Source organism: Nycticebus coucang, chromosome 21 (genome assembly GCF_027406575.1).
Source record: "Nycticebus coucang isolate mNycCou1 chromosome 21, mNycCou1.pri, whole genome shotgun sequence".
Lineage (NCBI taxonomy): Eukaryota > Metazoa > Chordata > Mammalia > Primates > Lorisidae > Nycticebus > Nycticebus coucang.
In genome coordinates, this window is record NC_069800.1 from 45,349,893 (window position 1) to 45,365,399 (window position 15,507).

General features: G+C 47.9%; 1 protein-coding gene across 3 annotated transcripts in view; it reads left to right on the forward strand.

Moving 5' to 3' along the window:
- Window positions 1-15,507, forward strand: part of ARHGAP40 (Rho GTPase activating protein 40) — a 39,327-nt gene that overhangs the window by 13,782 nt on the left and 10,038 nt on the right. For 2 of the 3 annotated variants that reach the window (XM_053574698.1, XM_053574700.1), the window contains exons 2-9: window positions 4,450-4,646; window positions 6,963-7,183; window positions 7,758-7,833; window positions 8,620-8,765; window positions 11,166-11,331; window positions 13,501-13,592; window positions 14,304-14,381; window positions 14,774-14,933. In XM_053574698.1, coding sequence (XP_053430673.1) covers window positions 4,450-4,646; window positions 6,963-7,183; window positions 7,758-7,833; window positions 8,620-8,765; window positions 11,166-11,331; window positions 13,501-13,592; window positions 14,304-14,381; window positions 14,774-14,933 — 1,136 coding nt within the window. The remainder of the gene's footprint in view (window positions 1-4,449; window positions 4,647-6,962; window positions 7,184-7,757; window positions 7,834-8,619; window positions 8,766-11,165; window positions 11,332-13,500; window positions 13,593-14,303; window positions 14,382-14,773; window positions 14,934-15,507) is intronic. The other variant, XM_053574699.1, reaches the window with a different exon arrangement.

The window sequence follows — 15,507 nt, forward strand, 5'->3', positions numbered from 1 at the left end:
GCTGGACACTTAGGATCTGGGCACTTTTCTGCATATTCTATATAACACTGACACATTGGAAACAAAATAAACAGAAACATTAGCTATGTTTGTAAGTCTCTGAACAAATTTTGTGGATCTGTTGAGCACCTGTTGTGCTCTTCCTAAAAGGAGGCTCGGGGCCACACTGCACCTTTAGGACGGAGCTGTTCTATTTCATTTCTGCTCTTCCCGTGCCCGTCTCTGACCTCCTCCGAATGTTCTCCCAAAGAAGTGATTATTCCCCCCTAACTGCTTAGCTATCAAATGGTGACACATTTGATGACTTCTGTTTGGTTTAGTCACTGCAATTTTCAAATTGTCACAAAAACTCACAGATGCCAGTAATTTCCAAGCGAATAGCAAAGCAACCAAAGACAGGAGCTGTGCCCCCAGCATGGGGCGCCAAACAGATTCACAGGAGGCATGGACTAGCAGTTTTCTCGAAAAGCATAAATAGAGCGGAACAGCCAATTTTATAATTAACTGGGACTTGGTCTCCAGCAAAGCTTCTGCTTGGCGAAAATGGCCAAGCTGTTGCCAAGACAGTGTACCTTGTCCCTTCCTTTGGGCACTGGCGGACTGGAGGCTTCTTTGCTTTGCACATTTGAGCTCCGGGTGTGGGAAGGTCACTCAGAAGAAAGGCTCAAGCCAGGGTCTGTGGGTAAGGTACCAGCAGGACAGGCCGTGTGCAAAAAGGACAGGGAGCTTCCCGTTCACAATTATTTATTTTTATTTTTTTAGAGATAAGAGTCTCACTTTGTTGTCCTCCGTAGAGCGCTGTGGCGTCACAGCTCACAGCAGCTTCCAGCTCTTGGGCTTAGGCAATTCTCTTGCCTCAGGCTCTGAGTTGCTGGGACTACAAGCACCCGCCACAATGCCCGGCTATTTTTTTTTTTTTTTTTTTTTGCAGTTTGGCTAGGGTTGGATTCGAACCCGCCACCCTTGGTATATGGGGCCAGTGCCCTACTCACTGAGCCACATGCACCGCCCCCCTACTCACAATTATTATTATTTTTTTGTGGGTTTTTTTTTGTTGTTGTTGTTGCAGTTTGGCCGTGGCTGGGCTTGAACCCGCCACCCTTGGTATATGGGGCTGGCGCCCTGCTCACTGAGCCACAGGCGCCGCCCCAGGGTTTTTCTTTTTTTTTTTGGCCAGGGCTGGGTTGAACCCGCCAGAACCAGCCCCTCCGGCATATGGGACCAGCGCCCTACTCCTTGAGCCACAGGCGCCGCCCCCTACTCACAATTATTAAGAATTTCAAGATGGTGACATCAGAGGACTAAAACAACAAGCATGGGCCCCATCTAAACATGGGGCTCTGTGTGACGGCACCGGTCACATATTTCTGAAGCCGGGCCTGGGTCCTGGATCATGCTTCCAGAAGTTGGGGGGACATTGGTGGGTAGGGTCTCAGGCTGAGGGGAAAATGCAGCTTCTGGGCTCCAGGACTCAGGATCCCATCAGAGGGAGCACAGGTGGGCATCAGGAGTAAAATCAACATAAACAAACAAACAGCCAATGCAATAATCCTCCCTCAAAGGCAATTTGGCAGGAAGTGTTAACATTTCACACACCCTTGGATCCAGCAGTTGTACCTCTAGCACATTCTCTTTGTCTGCACAAAGGTACAAGGTAACAAATGCTAGAATGCTTCTCACAGTATTATCTGTGATACTGACAAATGGAAGCAACCCAGGTATTCATCAGAAGGGGATGGTTTCTTCTCTGCAGACAGAGACATTTCAAGTAAACTGAGCTGAACAGGGACTCTCTCCTATGTGCACCCAGCTCTTTTGCAAAGAACTAGACAATGTTCACGGTGCCTAGGACTGTCCCAGGGCAGGTGGGGGGACTGCATATAGGCTGCAGCTAGGCTGAGTGAGCCTAGATGCAGTCTTTAACACGGTTAAATATGCCATAGGAGAAATCTGAGGTGTCTGCACACCAAAGCATTAGCGTGGATAATATGGTAGTAGTTGTAGGGGAATGATTAATTTTCTAACTTTATTCACTTCCACATTGTTGGTAATTTTTACAATAACTGCATGTTGGCTTATAATGGGAAACTTAATCAGTGAAAATACATAAAAGAAGAATCTCCAAATATTTTCGTTCAATTGGTAGAGCAGAAAAAGTTCAAGGGAGGAAAGCAGCATCCAATCTGGGCCCTGTGCAGAGGATACTTGGGAATGCTGTGGGCTTTATGGAGATGGAATTCACACACTGTGCGTTTCACCGTGGAACGTGTGCAGGTCACCAGCTTTCCTTACAGTCCCTGGCTTGTGCAGCTATCATCATCGTCTCCCCCAAGGAACTTTTGTGCCCTTCAGCAGTCGCTCACACAGTCTGTGACAAGGCAGGGGGAGGTCACAGCGACTACACTGGGGGAGGGGTGGAGTAGAGCCACCTGTGCCCGTGTCCCTCTACTCTCTCCGTGTCCCCCAAAGCTGATAGCCAGCCACCATGTGCCAGGCAGTTGTCTTACCTTCCCTACCTCAACAAGCTTTCACTTTTAAGATTGTTTTTAGTGCAACCAGTGTGGGCCAGGTCTTATGAGAAAGGCATGCAGGGCCCGGGATGTTGGGAAAGCCTGTCCTTGGCAGAGGGGCAGGTTATGCAAAGACATGGGAGCGGTGGAAGCGATAATTTGCAGAACTGGCAAACTTGGTAACTGGAAAGGAAGGTTCATGCGGGGAAGGCAAGACTGTTGAGCACAACATATTTCTGTTAATATGGTATTTCTAACAGTTCCCGTTTATTCTTTTGGCTGTTAGGAGGTGCGTAAAAGCTCCTGTCCTGTGGTTCTTTGTGGATTCACTGCCCCTTGTTAGACTGCTTCTTACTCTGGAAGTAATAGTATAACTTTGTCTTTGGTCATCATTTAGTCAATATTTTGCCATCCTTCCATTTGTGACCTTTGCCATTTTGTATTGTGCACCTTTTAAAATCGGCATGTGAGTGACTTTTTAGTAAACCCAAATTGAATCTTCTTTTTTAATAAGAGAGTTCAAATCATCTACGTTTTTTGTTCTCTTTGCCTCTTATCTGTTTCCAGATAGAACAGAAAAATCTGTTCTAGAATTTTTCCCGGGGTCAGTATTAAGCCCAGATATTATAAAGAATTTTCCGAATGTATTAAATACATTTTTCTGGCTCGGTGCCCATAGCACACGAGGCTGGAGGATTTGAACCCGGCCCAGGCCAGCAGAACAACAATGACAATTTGCAACAACAGCAAAAAAATAGTTGGGCATTGTGGCGGGTGCCTGTAGTCCCAGCTACTTGGGAGGCTGAGGCAAGAGAATCGCTTGAGGTTGCTGTGAGTTGTGATGCCATGGCACTCTACCAAGGGCAACATAGTGAGACTATCTCAAAAACTAAAAAACTAAAAAATAAATAAATACATTTTTTCCCATTTGAGGCGATAGGGATGAATTTCCTCTCTCCTATTCAGCAGGGGTAGTTCACGGTCTATTTGCTGATGGTATCAGAGCCCATGTGCATTCCCAGTCTAATATTTTTGGCATCATTAACATCCCACGGTTTCCCAAAGATTCCATCTAGCAGCAAAGAAATTTTGTCCCCAAGTTCATTTGAAGCCCCAGACTGTATTTATCTGGGCTAAGAGACGTGCACTGTCTTTTTTCTGGGATTCTTTGATTGCATGGAGCGGAAACTTAGGGTAGCTTGGGAAGAAGAGGGGATTAAAGGGAAGGGTGCAGGAATTTGGACTCCAGGGGTAAACCACACAGCTTGCCATCCCTCCCAGCTCTCCAAGGCTGCAGAGTTCCCTCTGTGACCCTCGCAAGACCCCATGGCTTCCCTGTTCTTGTGCCTGACACCAAGCCCCTCATGTCTTGGTCCATCACCTTGAGGGGGTCAGATGGGCACCTGTGATGGACAGCGCCTCTGCCTCCAGTCCTGGTTCCTGCTCTGTTCAGATCTGGTTGGGGAAGGGGAGGGACAAGGCGATACTATGTTACAATCAGGAAAACCAGAGCAGATTCATAGAGAAGTGGGGTGGCGGCAGGAAGGAGATCAGAGACTTTCCCAGTAGAAATTGAGTGAAGTGCAGTCCCACCATTTCCTCGCCTGTCCTGGTGTTTAATCGTCTGTTATGAATATAGACTCCACCAGACATATATCTAAGAGTGTTCTTCTTGGAGACGAGCACATTGGTCTGGCCCCGCTCTGTCTCTGCAGCATCACTGGTTTCCAAGGATCATGTAGGGGTGATGGTAACTGGTCGATCTGCTGAGACCAGCTGTGTGTCTATCACCCCAGAGAAACATAGTCAGGAAGCCTGCCCAGCCCCTAAAGGCCCCAGGCTGATGTCTGAAGACCCAAACCTCAGGACAGACGCTGCCGCGAGCAGGGCTTGCCTAACTCCCCCCACCCCCCACCCCCATCTTCTCCTCTTGCTACAGCTCTGGCTCCTCCTCTGGTCGAGCAAGTCAGCTTCCACAGAAGAATCCCCTTCGACCACGCCCTGCTGGCAGATCCCCACAGTCCTCTGCGGAGAGCTTGTCCATGGACGGCTTTTGGATGGAGGTGGAGTGGATACAACAGCGGGATGAGCTGAGAGAGGAGGACAGCAGCGCGGTTGACAGCCGGCTCCTGGAGGGTGAGGGACCCTGGCGGAGCCTGCAGGGCGGGTGGCGGGGCCCCATTCCAAGTGCGGAAATGTGAGCAGACCCAGGCATGAACCAGAACATGAAAGGGTGTTTTCTTTGCTGCCTGGACCATTGCAACATCCTCTTTGCTGGTCTCCCAAGCTCCTATCCTTTGTGCCACAGTCTGAATGATTGTTTAATAATGTAAATTAGATGATGTCCCGCCTTAGATTAAGTTATTCAGGAAATATTTATTGAGTGGTTATTATTTGATAGGCACTGGGGTGCAGCAGTGAACACAAAACCAAGTCTCTCTGTGGAGCTGACATTCTGGGGGAATTCCAAGTTCTCTGCTCAGAATCCTCAGATCTCTCTCCATCCCACTCAAAGTTATAGACAATCGTATGTCTCCATTATCTATGACTGGGTAACAAACCACTCCAAACTTAGCAGTGTGGAGGAACAATGATCAGTTATCATTATCATCTCACTTCTGGGGGTTGACTGGGCTCAGCGAGGCAGTTCTCACTCAGGGGTCTGAAGCATTGACAGTCCATTGGTGGCTGCAGCTGGACTTCTCTCAAAGGATTTCTCACTGAACGTGTCTGGATGTGATCCTCTGCTGGGCCTCACTTGGCACTGCTGTCTGGAATGCCTCCCCGTGGCCTTTGCATGTGACCTGGGCTTCCTCATAGCTTGGCTAGGTTCCAAGCACGGGGGTCTCAAGGGAGAGCCAGGGAGAAGCCGCCTTGCTGTTTACAAGCCAATTTCGGAAGAAAGATGGCGTCGCTTCTGCCGTGTTCTGTCACTCTGTGTGCAGCCCGTATTCAAGGGGAGGAGGATTAGGCTCCACCTCTTGAGGGGGTGAGAGTCAAAGAATTTGGAGAGATTTGGTAAAACCACCACATCACAGCTCATCAGGCCTTACAGAATTGGCCCCGAGCCCCCCTCTGCCTCCTCCCCTCCCCTTGAGGTGGTTGTCACTCTGCTCTGCCGGCTTCCTTGAGACCCTTGATCATAGAAACACATTCCTGCCTCAGGCCTTTTGGCCTTGCTGTTCCCTCCGCCTGGAATACCCTTTTCCCAGGTACCTGGGTGGCTTGTTCTCTCCAATGAGGACTGGGCTCAGATGTCACCAGTTTCCCTATATAAAATAGCACGGCCTGCTGTGCTGTGACTCTTAGCCCCTGCCCAGGCTGCATTAAAATCAGTTTTATTTGAGTTTTTAAAAATCATCAGTGCCTGGCTCACTAACTTGGTCAATACTGGTACACCTGAATAAATCCCACTGATCCTCTCGAGCATGAGTTCAACTTCCTCCACAAGCTCTCGTCCATTTCCTCCATGAAGAGAGCCAGTGTTTCTCAGGTGTGATCTGAAGACCCCACTGCATTACAATAATCTGGGGAGGACATTCCAAATGCAGGTACCCAGGCCCCGAGGTTGAACTCCTGGAGCAATCCCTGGAGATGGGGCCTGTGATCCTGTCATCGTAACATGCCCCTACTAGGGGGCATGTGGCTCAGTGGGTAGGGCGCCCACCCCATATACTGAGGGTAGCGGGTTTGAACCCGGCCCTGGCCAAAATGCAATAAAAAATAGCTGGGCGTTGTGGTGGGTGCCTGTAATCCCAGCTACCCGGGAGGCTGAGGCAAGAGAATCGCCTAAGCCCAGGAGTTTTGAGGTTGCTCTGAGCTGTGACATCACAGCACTCTATCGAGGATGACAGAGTGAGACTCTGTGGAATAGGGCGCCAGTCCCATATGCTGGAGGTGGTGGGTTCAAACCCAGCCTCGGCCAAAAACCACAAAAAAAAAAAAAAAAAAAAGAAAAAAAATGCCCCTACCATTTGGATTCATGATTTTGCTACAGGACCATGGCAATTTCCTTACCAAGCATAGAGAGGACTAATCCAACATAAATAACGTCTTGAATATGGGGAATTTCCCAAGGGGACACCAACTGCTTGCCTGCACACTGGGCCCGTGTGACCTTGTGATGGTCTCTGCCAGGTTTGATAGGAGAAGTGAGATCATTGCTACATTCCAGAATCGGGATATACAGGGCCTTTCTTTAGCTGGTGCTGTTTCTAAAGAATAATAGCTTTATGGGTTTGGGTTTAAATCCACATATTGGCTAATGCCATGAGTACCTTCCCCCTCAAGTGTCTGATTAGATCTTCTCCCTGTGGCTAGTTCGGCTGGTGTTAATGAGTCTCTGGGGAGGCTCTAGTGCCCAGGTGAGGGCGCTTCCACATAGCACTGTGCTGGCGCGCGGCTGACATGGCGCCGTGTGTGTTCATCTGCATGTTCTCCCTCCACTGGCAGAAGGAGAAGCTGAATCCCAGTGGCTGCAGGACACAGGCCTGTCGGGTCTCCTCGGTGGCCTGGGCTTGGACAGTGATCACCCGGGGCTCCTGTCCACCCTAACACAGACTCAGGTGGCCGCTGTGTGCCGCCGGTTGGACATCTATACCTGCTCAGCCCGAAGACGACACAAGGCTCCCATCAGAGATGTCAGGGACATCTTTGGGGTCTTCAATTCAGGAGTAAGTGACATATGGCTCCTTGCGGCCCTGTCTGATGGGAGTCTCTGCGATGGCACCACAGCTTGAGAGATACAGTGATTCTGCTGTGGTGTTGTGGTGTGTGTGTGTGTGTTTAGAGGGTGTGGCTTGCACACTGGTGTCTCCCTGAGTGCCACTGTGCCCCTATGTTGCATGTAGGTCTTTGCTGTGCATGCCAACATTTATATGCTTGTTACCACTGTGTGTCCTTGGGTGGGCATGAAAGCTTAGCTCCCCATAATTATTATCAGTACAATAATAATCCTTTTTATCAGCACATCTATATCCTGCTGATACTTCAAGTCTGACATCTTTTTTGGAATAGACTTGAAGTGGTGTAATACAGTGCTTAAAACCACAGGCAGTGGAGCCAGACAGACCTGGGTCCAAATGTCCAGTTAGCAGCTGTGGGGTCTTGGGCAGGTAACTACGCATGTCTGAGCTTCAGCTGCTGTATCTGTGAAGAAGGGGGTGTGGATGGCTCCGTCTCCCAGGGTTGTGTGAGTATTCTCTGCTACCTGCATGACTAACTGGGCACTGTCTATAATTTGCATAGGAAGCATCTTCAGAGAATGGAGAATCAGGTATGAAATGGACCCAGCTCAGCTGCAAGACTTCTAAATCTCTTCTAGGTAAGGAGCCTTCATTTTCCAGGGCCTTGTGAATCCTCAGGCTGCACAAAGGGCTGCTGTGAAGAGAATGTGCACACCTCTGAGCAGTTTCGTCTTCCTGCGGTTTCCTTGCCTTACCAGCTGGAGGGACAAAGAGAGGACTCCTCAGGGGACAAGTTGGGCCATTAAGTGGATTATTGTCATCAGGCTCCTGGGCCTCAGCTCTAAAAATCACTTCCTGGGCTTGGTGCCTGTGGCTCCAGTGGCTAAGGCGCCAGCCACATACACCTGAGATGGCGGGTTCGAATCCAGCCCAGGCCCCAAACAACAATGACAGCTGCAACCAAAAAATAGCCGGGCCTTGTAGTGGGCACCTGTGGTCCCAGCTACTTGGGAGGCGGAGGCAGGAGAATCGCTTGTGCCTAGAAGTTGGAGGTTGCTGTGAGCTATGATGCCACAGCACTCTATCCAGGGTGACAGCTTGAAGCTCTGTCTCAAAAAAAAAGAAAGAAAAGAAAAGAAAAATAAATAAATAAAAATCACTTCCTGGGCAATAGGACTTCACTAGGAAATCACTTCCTGGGTAATAAGCCTTAGCTAGGAAATCACTTCTAGGTAATGAGGCTTAATTAGGAAATCACTTTCTGGGCAATGGACCTGAGCCCTAAGCCTAGTGATTTGATCCTGGGGCTTTGAACTTAAGCCTGGGGGATCACTTCATGGGGCTAAGGGCCTGAGTCCTAAGCCTAAGAACTTGCTTTGGGGCAGCCAGTCCTCATTGCTTCTCTGTTTTGTTTCCCATGACAGCAGAGTCTGGGGGGCCACAGGAACAGGCTGGGCAGGAAGAAGCCTTCAACATGGACTCTGCCTACTCAGAACAAGCTGCAGCCCTCCTGCAGAGGGCCAGGCCATCCCTGGGAGACACCTGTGCCTGGGGCAAGAGTTCCCTGCCGGTGAGGACACTGCCCAGAGGGCTGATAGCCAGGCCTGGTCCTTAGAACCAGCACATCCTGCCCTGCCCTTTTACCCCTTCATGACACCAGGCATTGAATGGGAAAGTCGTTGAATTATTCAAGTATTTAATTCACTCCACAAATATTTACTGAGTGACTGCTGGTTATCAAAGACTGGGGAGCAGGGAGCTTATAGTCTAGTAAAGTGATTCATGTTTTCACTGATCCTCTTTCTCTTTGCCTTCATCCTTAGACAGTCCTCTCTCATCTAGCAAACTGATAACTATCCATCAACACATGTTTTTTCTAGCTATTATATTATATATTTATTATATATTATATATTATTTTATTTATTTATTAGTTTAAAACATAAATCTAGCTATTTTTTAAAAAGTCAATGAGGGTGCCTGGCATAAGAGAGAGAAAAAAATATTTTTTTCCAAATGTTCAATTGCCCTACAACAGTTCGTTTCAAATTTGGATGTAATTGATATTTAGTGTTTTAACATTGAAGTAAATCTCAGTAAAGTATACAAAGATTTACCATGTACTGCTTGATGTGTGTACCTGTATAACTGCCACCCAAATCAAGACATAGAAACTTCCTTTCCCCAGGCCCCCCATGCCCTTCCCAGGTCATACCCCTCTCCCTGGGATTACCACTATTCTGACTTCTCTTGTGAAGTACAGAGTACAGTCTGCTGATAGTTTAGGAAGAGTTTCTTCATTGATCAGGTTACCATGTGGTTGGATAATCCTGGATGTCATTTTACTGAGGGATTCTCTGTCTCCCCCCATTCCCTCCACACTGTTACCAAGGCTTCCCAGGAACTGGCTTTTTTCCTCACCTTGTCCTTGGAGATGGGTGCTATACGAGCTCCCCCACTTTATGATAGAAAAATGGGAAATCGAGCTCAGTGAGCAGCCACCAAGCTGGCACCAAGGCCAAGACCGGAAATCATTGGCACCGACCCCAGAGTTTTTCCCAACTGACCACTATGCTCTCCTACCTAAGAAGTTTGCCTGCCCCTGCCATAACCTCTGTTCCAAAGTGGAAGCATTTCATTTATTCAAATGGAATTTTATTTTAAACTTTTTATTTTGCAATACTTTTAGACTCACAAAAAGTTGCAAAAATAGTACAAAATTCCCATGTACTACTCTATACCTAATTTCTCCTAGTGATAATAACTTGCATAACCACAGCACACCAAATAAAACTTTTGAATAATGAGTTTCTATTCCTTGAGCATCAGAGGTAATTAATATTCAATATTATCTTGTCTGCCTTGATGATTTTCCCTATTAAATTATGAAAGATGATGATTAATAATGCTAAAGATACCACATATTGATATCACAATATGTGATATCTTTACCACAGACTAGGCATTATGCCAAGTACATTATGTACATGATTTAATTTCATTCAGTTATGTTGGTAGTAATTGTATAAGTACACTAAAAAAAATTAGTTAATAATTATTGAATACTCACTATGTGTCAGGCATTAGGTTTTATGTACTTTATGGGATGGATTTAATCTCCCCGCCAGTCCTGTGAAGCAGAAACTGTTATTAGTTCCATTTCCCAGATGAGAAAATCAGAGGCAGGTAACATTATTTGCTTGAACTCACACAGCTAACATCAGGGCTTGAACCCAGAAGCCTGACTCCGTAGTCGGTGCACCAAGCACCAGGCTGTATTATAACCACAACATTATTAAATTCAACCGCAGTATGCTTCCTCCACCCCAGGCCCCACACACACTTTGAGCAGTCCATTAGGGCCGGGGAGTCATCTGGTCAATCTCTCCAGGCAACACTGGGTAAATCCGTCCCTCTTGCCGTCTCAGCTTTGGCGACCGGAACGCAGCGAACTGTCTGCAGCTCCCCCGCGTGGCCTCTAGATGGCGGGGTCGAGCATTGTTTATTTCTGTGCGTTTCGTGGCCAGGGCTGAGGATGGAGGAGGGACGAAGGCCGAGAATAGGAGCAATGATAAGAGGCGCCTGAGGTGATTCCCTCCCCCAGACCCTCTCGTGGGAATGCAGGTCGTAAAAACGGCTTCCGTTTTCTGCGGCCTCGCTTTGCGCTGTGCTGAACACTTTATACCCAGTAGCTCAATGTAGTCTCAAAAAACCCTTCCGGGGCAGACCCTAGGTGATGGTTACAGGTGGGGAATTAGAGGCTCAGAGTGTCTGTCACCCGTTTAGTAAGAGGCGGAGCGTGGACTCGAGTCTAGGACGTACTCCTGTGCCCCTGCTCTAACCCACTCTGCCCCCCCGATCCCCCATCCTGAAGGACTGGGAGGGCCCCAAGGTCAGGCCGCTAGGTCACGTCACCTGGCTGAGCTCCTCAGCATTCAGGCTTGACAAATTGCTTTTACTTCCCTCTCTAGGAGTTCAGAATCCACAAAGGCAGACTTGGCGTGACGAGGATAGGAGACTTGTCCCTTCAGGATATGAAGAAGGTCCCTCCGCTGGCCCTCATAGAGCTGACCGCTCTCTGCGACGTCCTGGGCTTGGACCTGAAGAGGAACAAGGCTGGGAAGTGGAAGGCAGCAGGTCAGCCACCCCAGCACAGCAACAGCTCTGTGATGAATGTCCTAGCTTTCTCCCCTAGGGAGTGGCATGGGGACTCTCCCACCAAGACAGGCTTCTGTATTTCTTTTGGTTATACTATTTTTTTTTTCTCCATATAAAAACAATTCCTGCCTATTGTAGGAAATTTGGAAATAGGGTAAAGTACGAAAAGGAAAACTGCAATTCAGATATAAGCACTGTTAACTTTTAGTGTATTCCTTCCTTTGTGTGTGTGTGTCCTTTTACACGTAAATTTTTTTGTTTTGTTTTGTGGTTTTTGTTCTTGCTTTTTTTCAGTCTGGTCTTGAACTTCTGAGCTCAGGAAATCCACCTGCCTCAGCCTCCCAGAGTGCTAGGATTACAGGCGTGAGCCACCGCGCCCAGCCCTTTTTTACTTAATGTTACAAAATTACGGACATTTCTCAGTTGTTGTATCATTCAGTGATTGCCATGATAATGCTACATAACAAACAACCCCCAAACTCTTAGTCTTGCCCACATGTTTGTGGGCAAATTGGGTAGTTTGACTTATCTAGGCTGGGCTTGGCTCTAAGCTGTTGGCTGGGTCTAGGTTGGCCTCACAGGTCTAGAGCATGTTCTCATGTGGATAGCAGAAGCATGGAGGGTAAACGCTATCACACCATAGTAGGTTACCATGCTACAGTTCCAAATTAATCACATGGCCGAGCCCAAAGCAAGGAGTGAGGAAGTACACTCTGCTTCTCAAATTGGAAAAGTCGCAAATTCACATGAAAGAGTATGGATACAAGGAGGGATAATGAATTTGGAGTACATAATAGTATCATTTACCACAAGTATTAAACATTCTTTGAAAAACATGACTATTTTTAATTTTAATTTTTTTTGAGACAGTTTCACTTTGTCACTCTTTGTAGAGTGCTGTAGCATCATAGCTCATAACAGTCTCAAACTCTTGGGCTCAAGCAATCATCTTGCCTCACCCTCCCAAGTAGCTAGGACTATAGGTGCCTGCCATAGTGCCCAGCTAGTTTTTAGAGATGGGGTCTCACTCTTGCTCAGGTCTCAAACTCATGAGCTGAAGCAATCCACTTGCCTCAGCCTCCCAGAGTGCCAGGATTACAGGCGTGAGCCTCCATGCCTGGCCTGAAAACATGACTTTTAATCACTGCAGTATTTTTTTCCATATGGATGTATCCTAATATATTTCCCCATTTCCCTAACAGCGGGTATTTGTTGTGCCCATGTTTTTCTTATATAAAACACTCTCACAATTGCATCTTAGATTATTTTAGAATAGTTATATGAATTAAGTTCTTGATACATATTGCCTTTCAATACTATATGACAGTGTTCATCTCACTGCATCATTGTCAACATTACACATCACAATTTTTTGCTTCTTTCTCCAAAGAGGATCATTATATAAGAAAGACCAGAGGGAGGTGTCCGGCAGAGGTAGGATGAGCACCAAAGGGAAAAAGAAGAAAGTTGTAGAGGAGAGATGGAAGGAGGAGTTTTCCCCAAGAAGACTTCAACCCAGGGTGGTTGAAGAAAAACTGGGGAATATATTTCTCGGGAACTTGGCCCTTAGTGTGCCCAACACTCCCTGGAGCAGTAGAACATTTCCATACCTCTTTATCCAGCTGAGATTTTTGGCTCTGACATATCTAACATTTTGTTATGGAAGGGACCAAATGTTCTGCTCAAGAGCTATGGAGAAGGGCCAGGTTTGGTCGCTCACACCTGTAATCCTAACACTCTGGGAGGCCTAGTTGGGTGGATTGCTGAGCTCACAGGTCTGAGACCAGCCTGAGGCAGAGTGAGACCCGTCTCTAAAAATAGCCGGGCATTGTGGCGGGCGCCTATAGTCCCAGCTTCTTGGGAGGCTGAGGTAAGAGAATCACTTGAGCCCAAGAGTTGGAGGTTGCTGTGAGCTGTGACAGCACTGCACTCTACCAAGAGCAACAAAGTAAGACTCGGTCTCAAAAAAAAAAAAAAAAAAAAGGAAAGTGCTGTGGAGAAGTTTAGGTTCAGCTGTCCTCTAGAGAGTTCAGCCCTTTCCCAGGGAAAGGGGGCTGACTCTAGATGCTTAGGAGATCTTGCAGGTGGGAGCCCGACCGTCATTCCAGGAAGTGAAATCGCAGCTTCTGCTCTCCTGACTTCCTGCAGAAACTCGCCTCTTTGGTGTGCCCCTTGACAGTCTGCTGGAAGCTGACCACAAAGTCCTCCCCAGCGCACGGGTCCCACTGGTCCTTCAAGCTGTGAGTTGTCCTCTGCGTGGGCTTATTTAACCCTTCAGAGGCTGCCTGTGGGCTCCATTTTGGAAAGCTGTTCAGCACAGGGGTATGGGCTTTCGAATCAGGCAGGCCTGGGTTCAAATTCTGGCTCTGGCACCTCCTGGCTCAGAGACTTGGGGTGGGTTTTGAACTCCCAGGGACCTCCCTTTCAACGTCTGTAAAATGGGATTATAATAACAGTATCTTCCTTGGATTAACGACTAAATGAGAAAAATGTATGTAAAGCTCTCAGAATGCCTGGCTTGTGGAAGTGGTCAAGGAAACGACTGTTTGGTGGTTGGGAGAACCTTGCTGTCGGTGTTCTCCTCTTCCGGGCTGTCATGGGAGATAAACATGCCAGTTTGAATCTCATCTTTTTTTTTTTTTGAGACAGCGTCTCAAACTGTCATCCTGAGTAAAGTGCTGTGGTGTCACAGCTCACAGCAACCTCCAACTCCTGGGCTTAAGTGATCCTCTTGCCTCCGCCTCCCAAGTAGCTGGGACTACAGGCACCCATCGTAACGCCCAGCTATATTTTTTTGTTGCAGTTGTCGTTGTTTTAGTTGGCCCCGGCTAGGTTCAAACCCACCAGCCTTGGTGTGTGTGGCTGGAGCCCTGTTCACTGAGCTACAGGCACCGCCTGAATCTCACCTTTTTGTGGCTGCTGGCTTAAATGTCGGTTTTGTTCTCTGATAGCTGCTGTCTTGTTTGGAAAAGAAAGGGCTGGACGTGGAAGGCATCCTCAGGGTGCCTGGATCCCAGGCCAGGGTTAAGGTAATGGTTTGGCTTCCCCCACTTCACCAAAGCTACACCTCCCCATGCACCCATGTGTGTATGAAACTGGGACAGAATCTAATCCCTGGCTGGTTACTGTTCTGTCTTTGGTCTCTGGTGAGTCATAGGATTCTAGGAGTGTTTGAGAGAATGGAGGTGGCAGTTACTATGGTGGTTGAGATCGTGGGCCCTGGAGTTGGACAATTAACATCTATTGAGTGGATACCTGTGCTCAGTGACTCCCATGTACTAGGCCATTTAATCCTCACATCAGCCCCACGAGGGAGATGCCACTGTGGTCCCCACCTTGCAGATGAGGAAAGAGGTACCAAAAAAGCGGTCGTGCAACTTCTACTGGACCATCTGCATTTTTATGCCCCTCCTTCCTGTAGGGGCTGGAGCAGAAGCTGGAGAGAGACTTCTACACTGGTCTTTTCAGCTGGGATGAGGTTCATCATAACGATGCTTCGGATTTGCTCAAAAGATTCATCCGGAAGCTGCCAACGCCTCTGCTCACTGCTGAGTACCTCCCGGCCTTCACTGTGGTGCCCAGTGAGTGTGCCGGAGCCCTTTGCTGTGGGGCGGAGAGTTGGAAACCTCGGGCCTTGGTTGGGGGGAGGGTGTGAAGACAGGACTCCCCTTTTGCAGGAATGCCTGTTCCCTGTGACCTCGAGCTGATGCAGAAGGAAGTGGGTGTGAGCACGTGTGCCCAATGAGTGTGCATAGGCATGTGCACACGTGTCTTGTGTGGATATGCACAAGTGTGCACACGTGTGATGTGATGGGGGCGAGAGGAGGCGAACATGCACAGTCCTTCTTAGTCCCTGCATGGACCAGTGGACAAGGTTCCTTCGCTTCTTTTTTTATTATTTTAATAGATTTAAGGGATACAGGTTGCATTCTGTTACATGTATAAATTGTATTGTGGCTTCTTCACTTCCTGACATCCACAGAGTTAAGTTTATGAGGTTTGTCTAGCAGGATATCTGTGGGTCCACGTGTGGTGCGCGTCCCTCTAAGAGCATGGCTGCAGATCGCTGTGTGTTGGATGGATCCTGCTGTATGTTTTTGTTTTCAGATAGGGTCTGGCTCTGTTGCCCAGGATAGACCACAGTGATGTCATCAG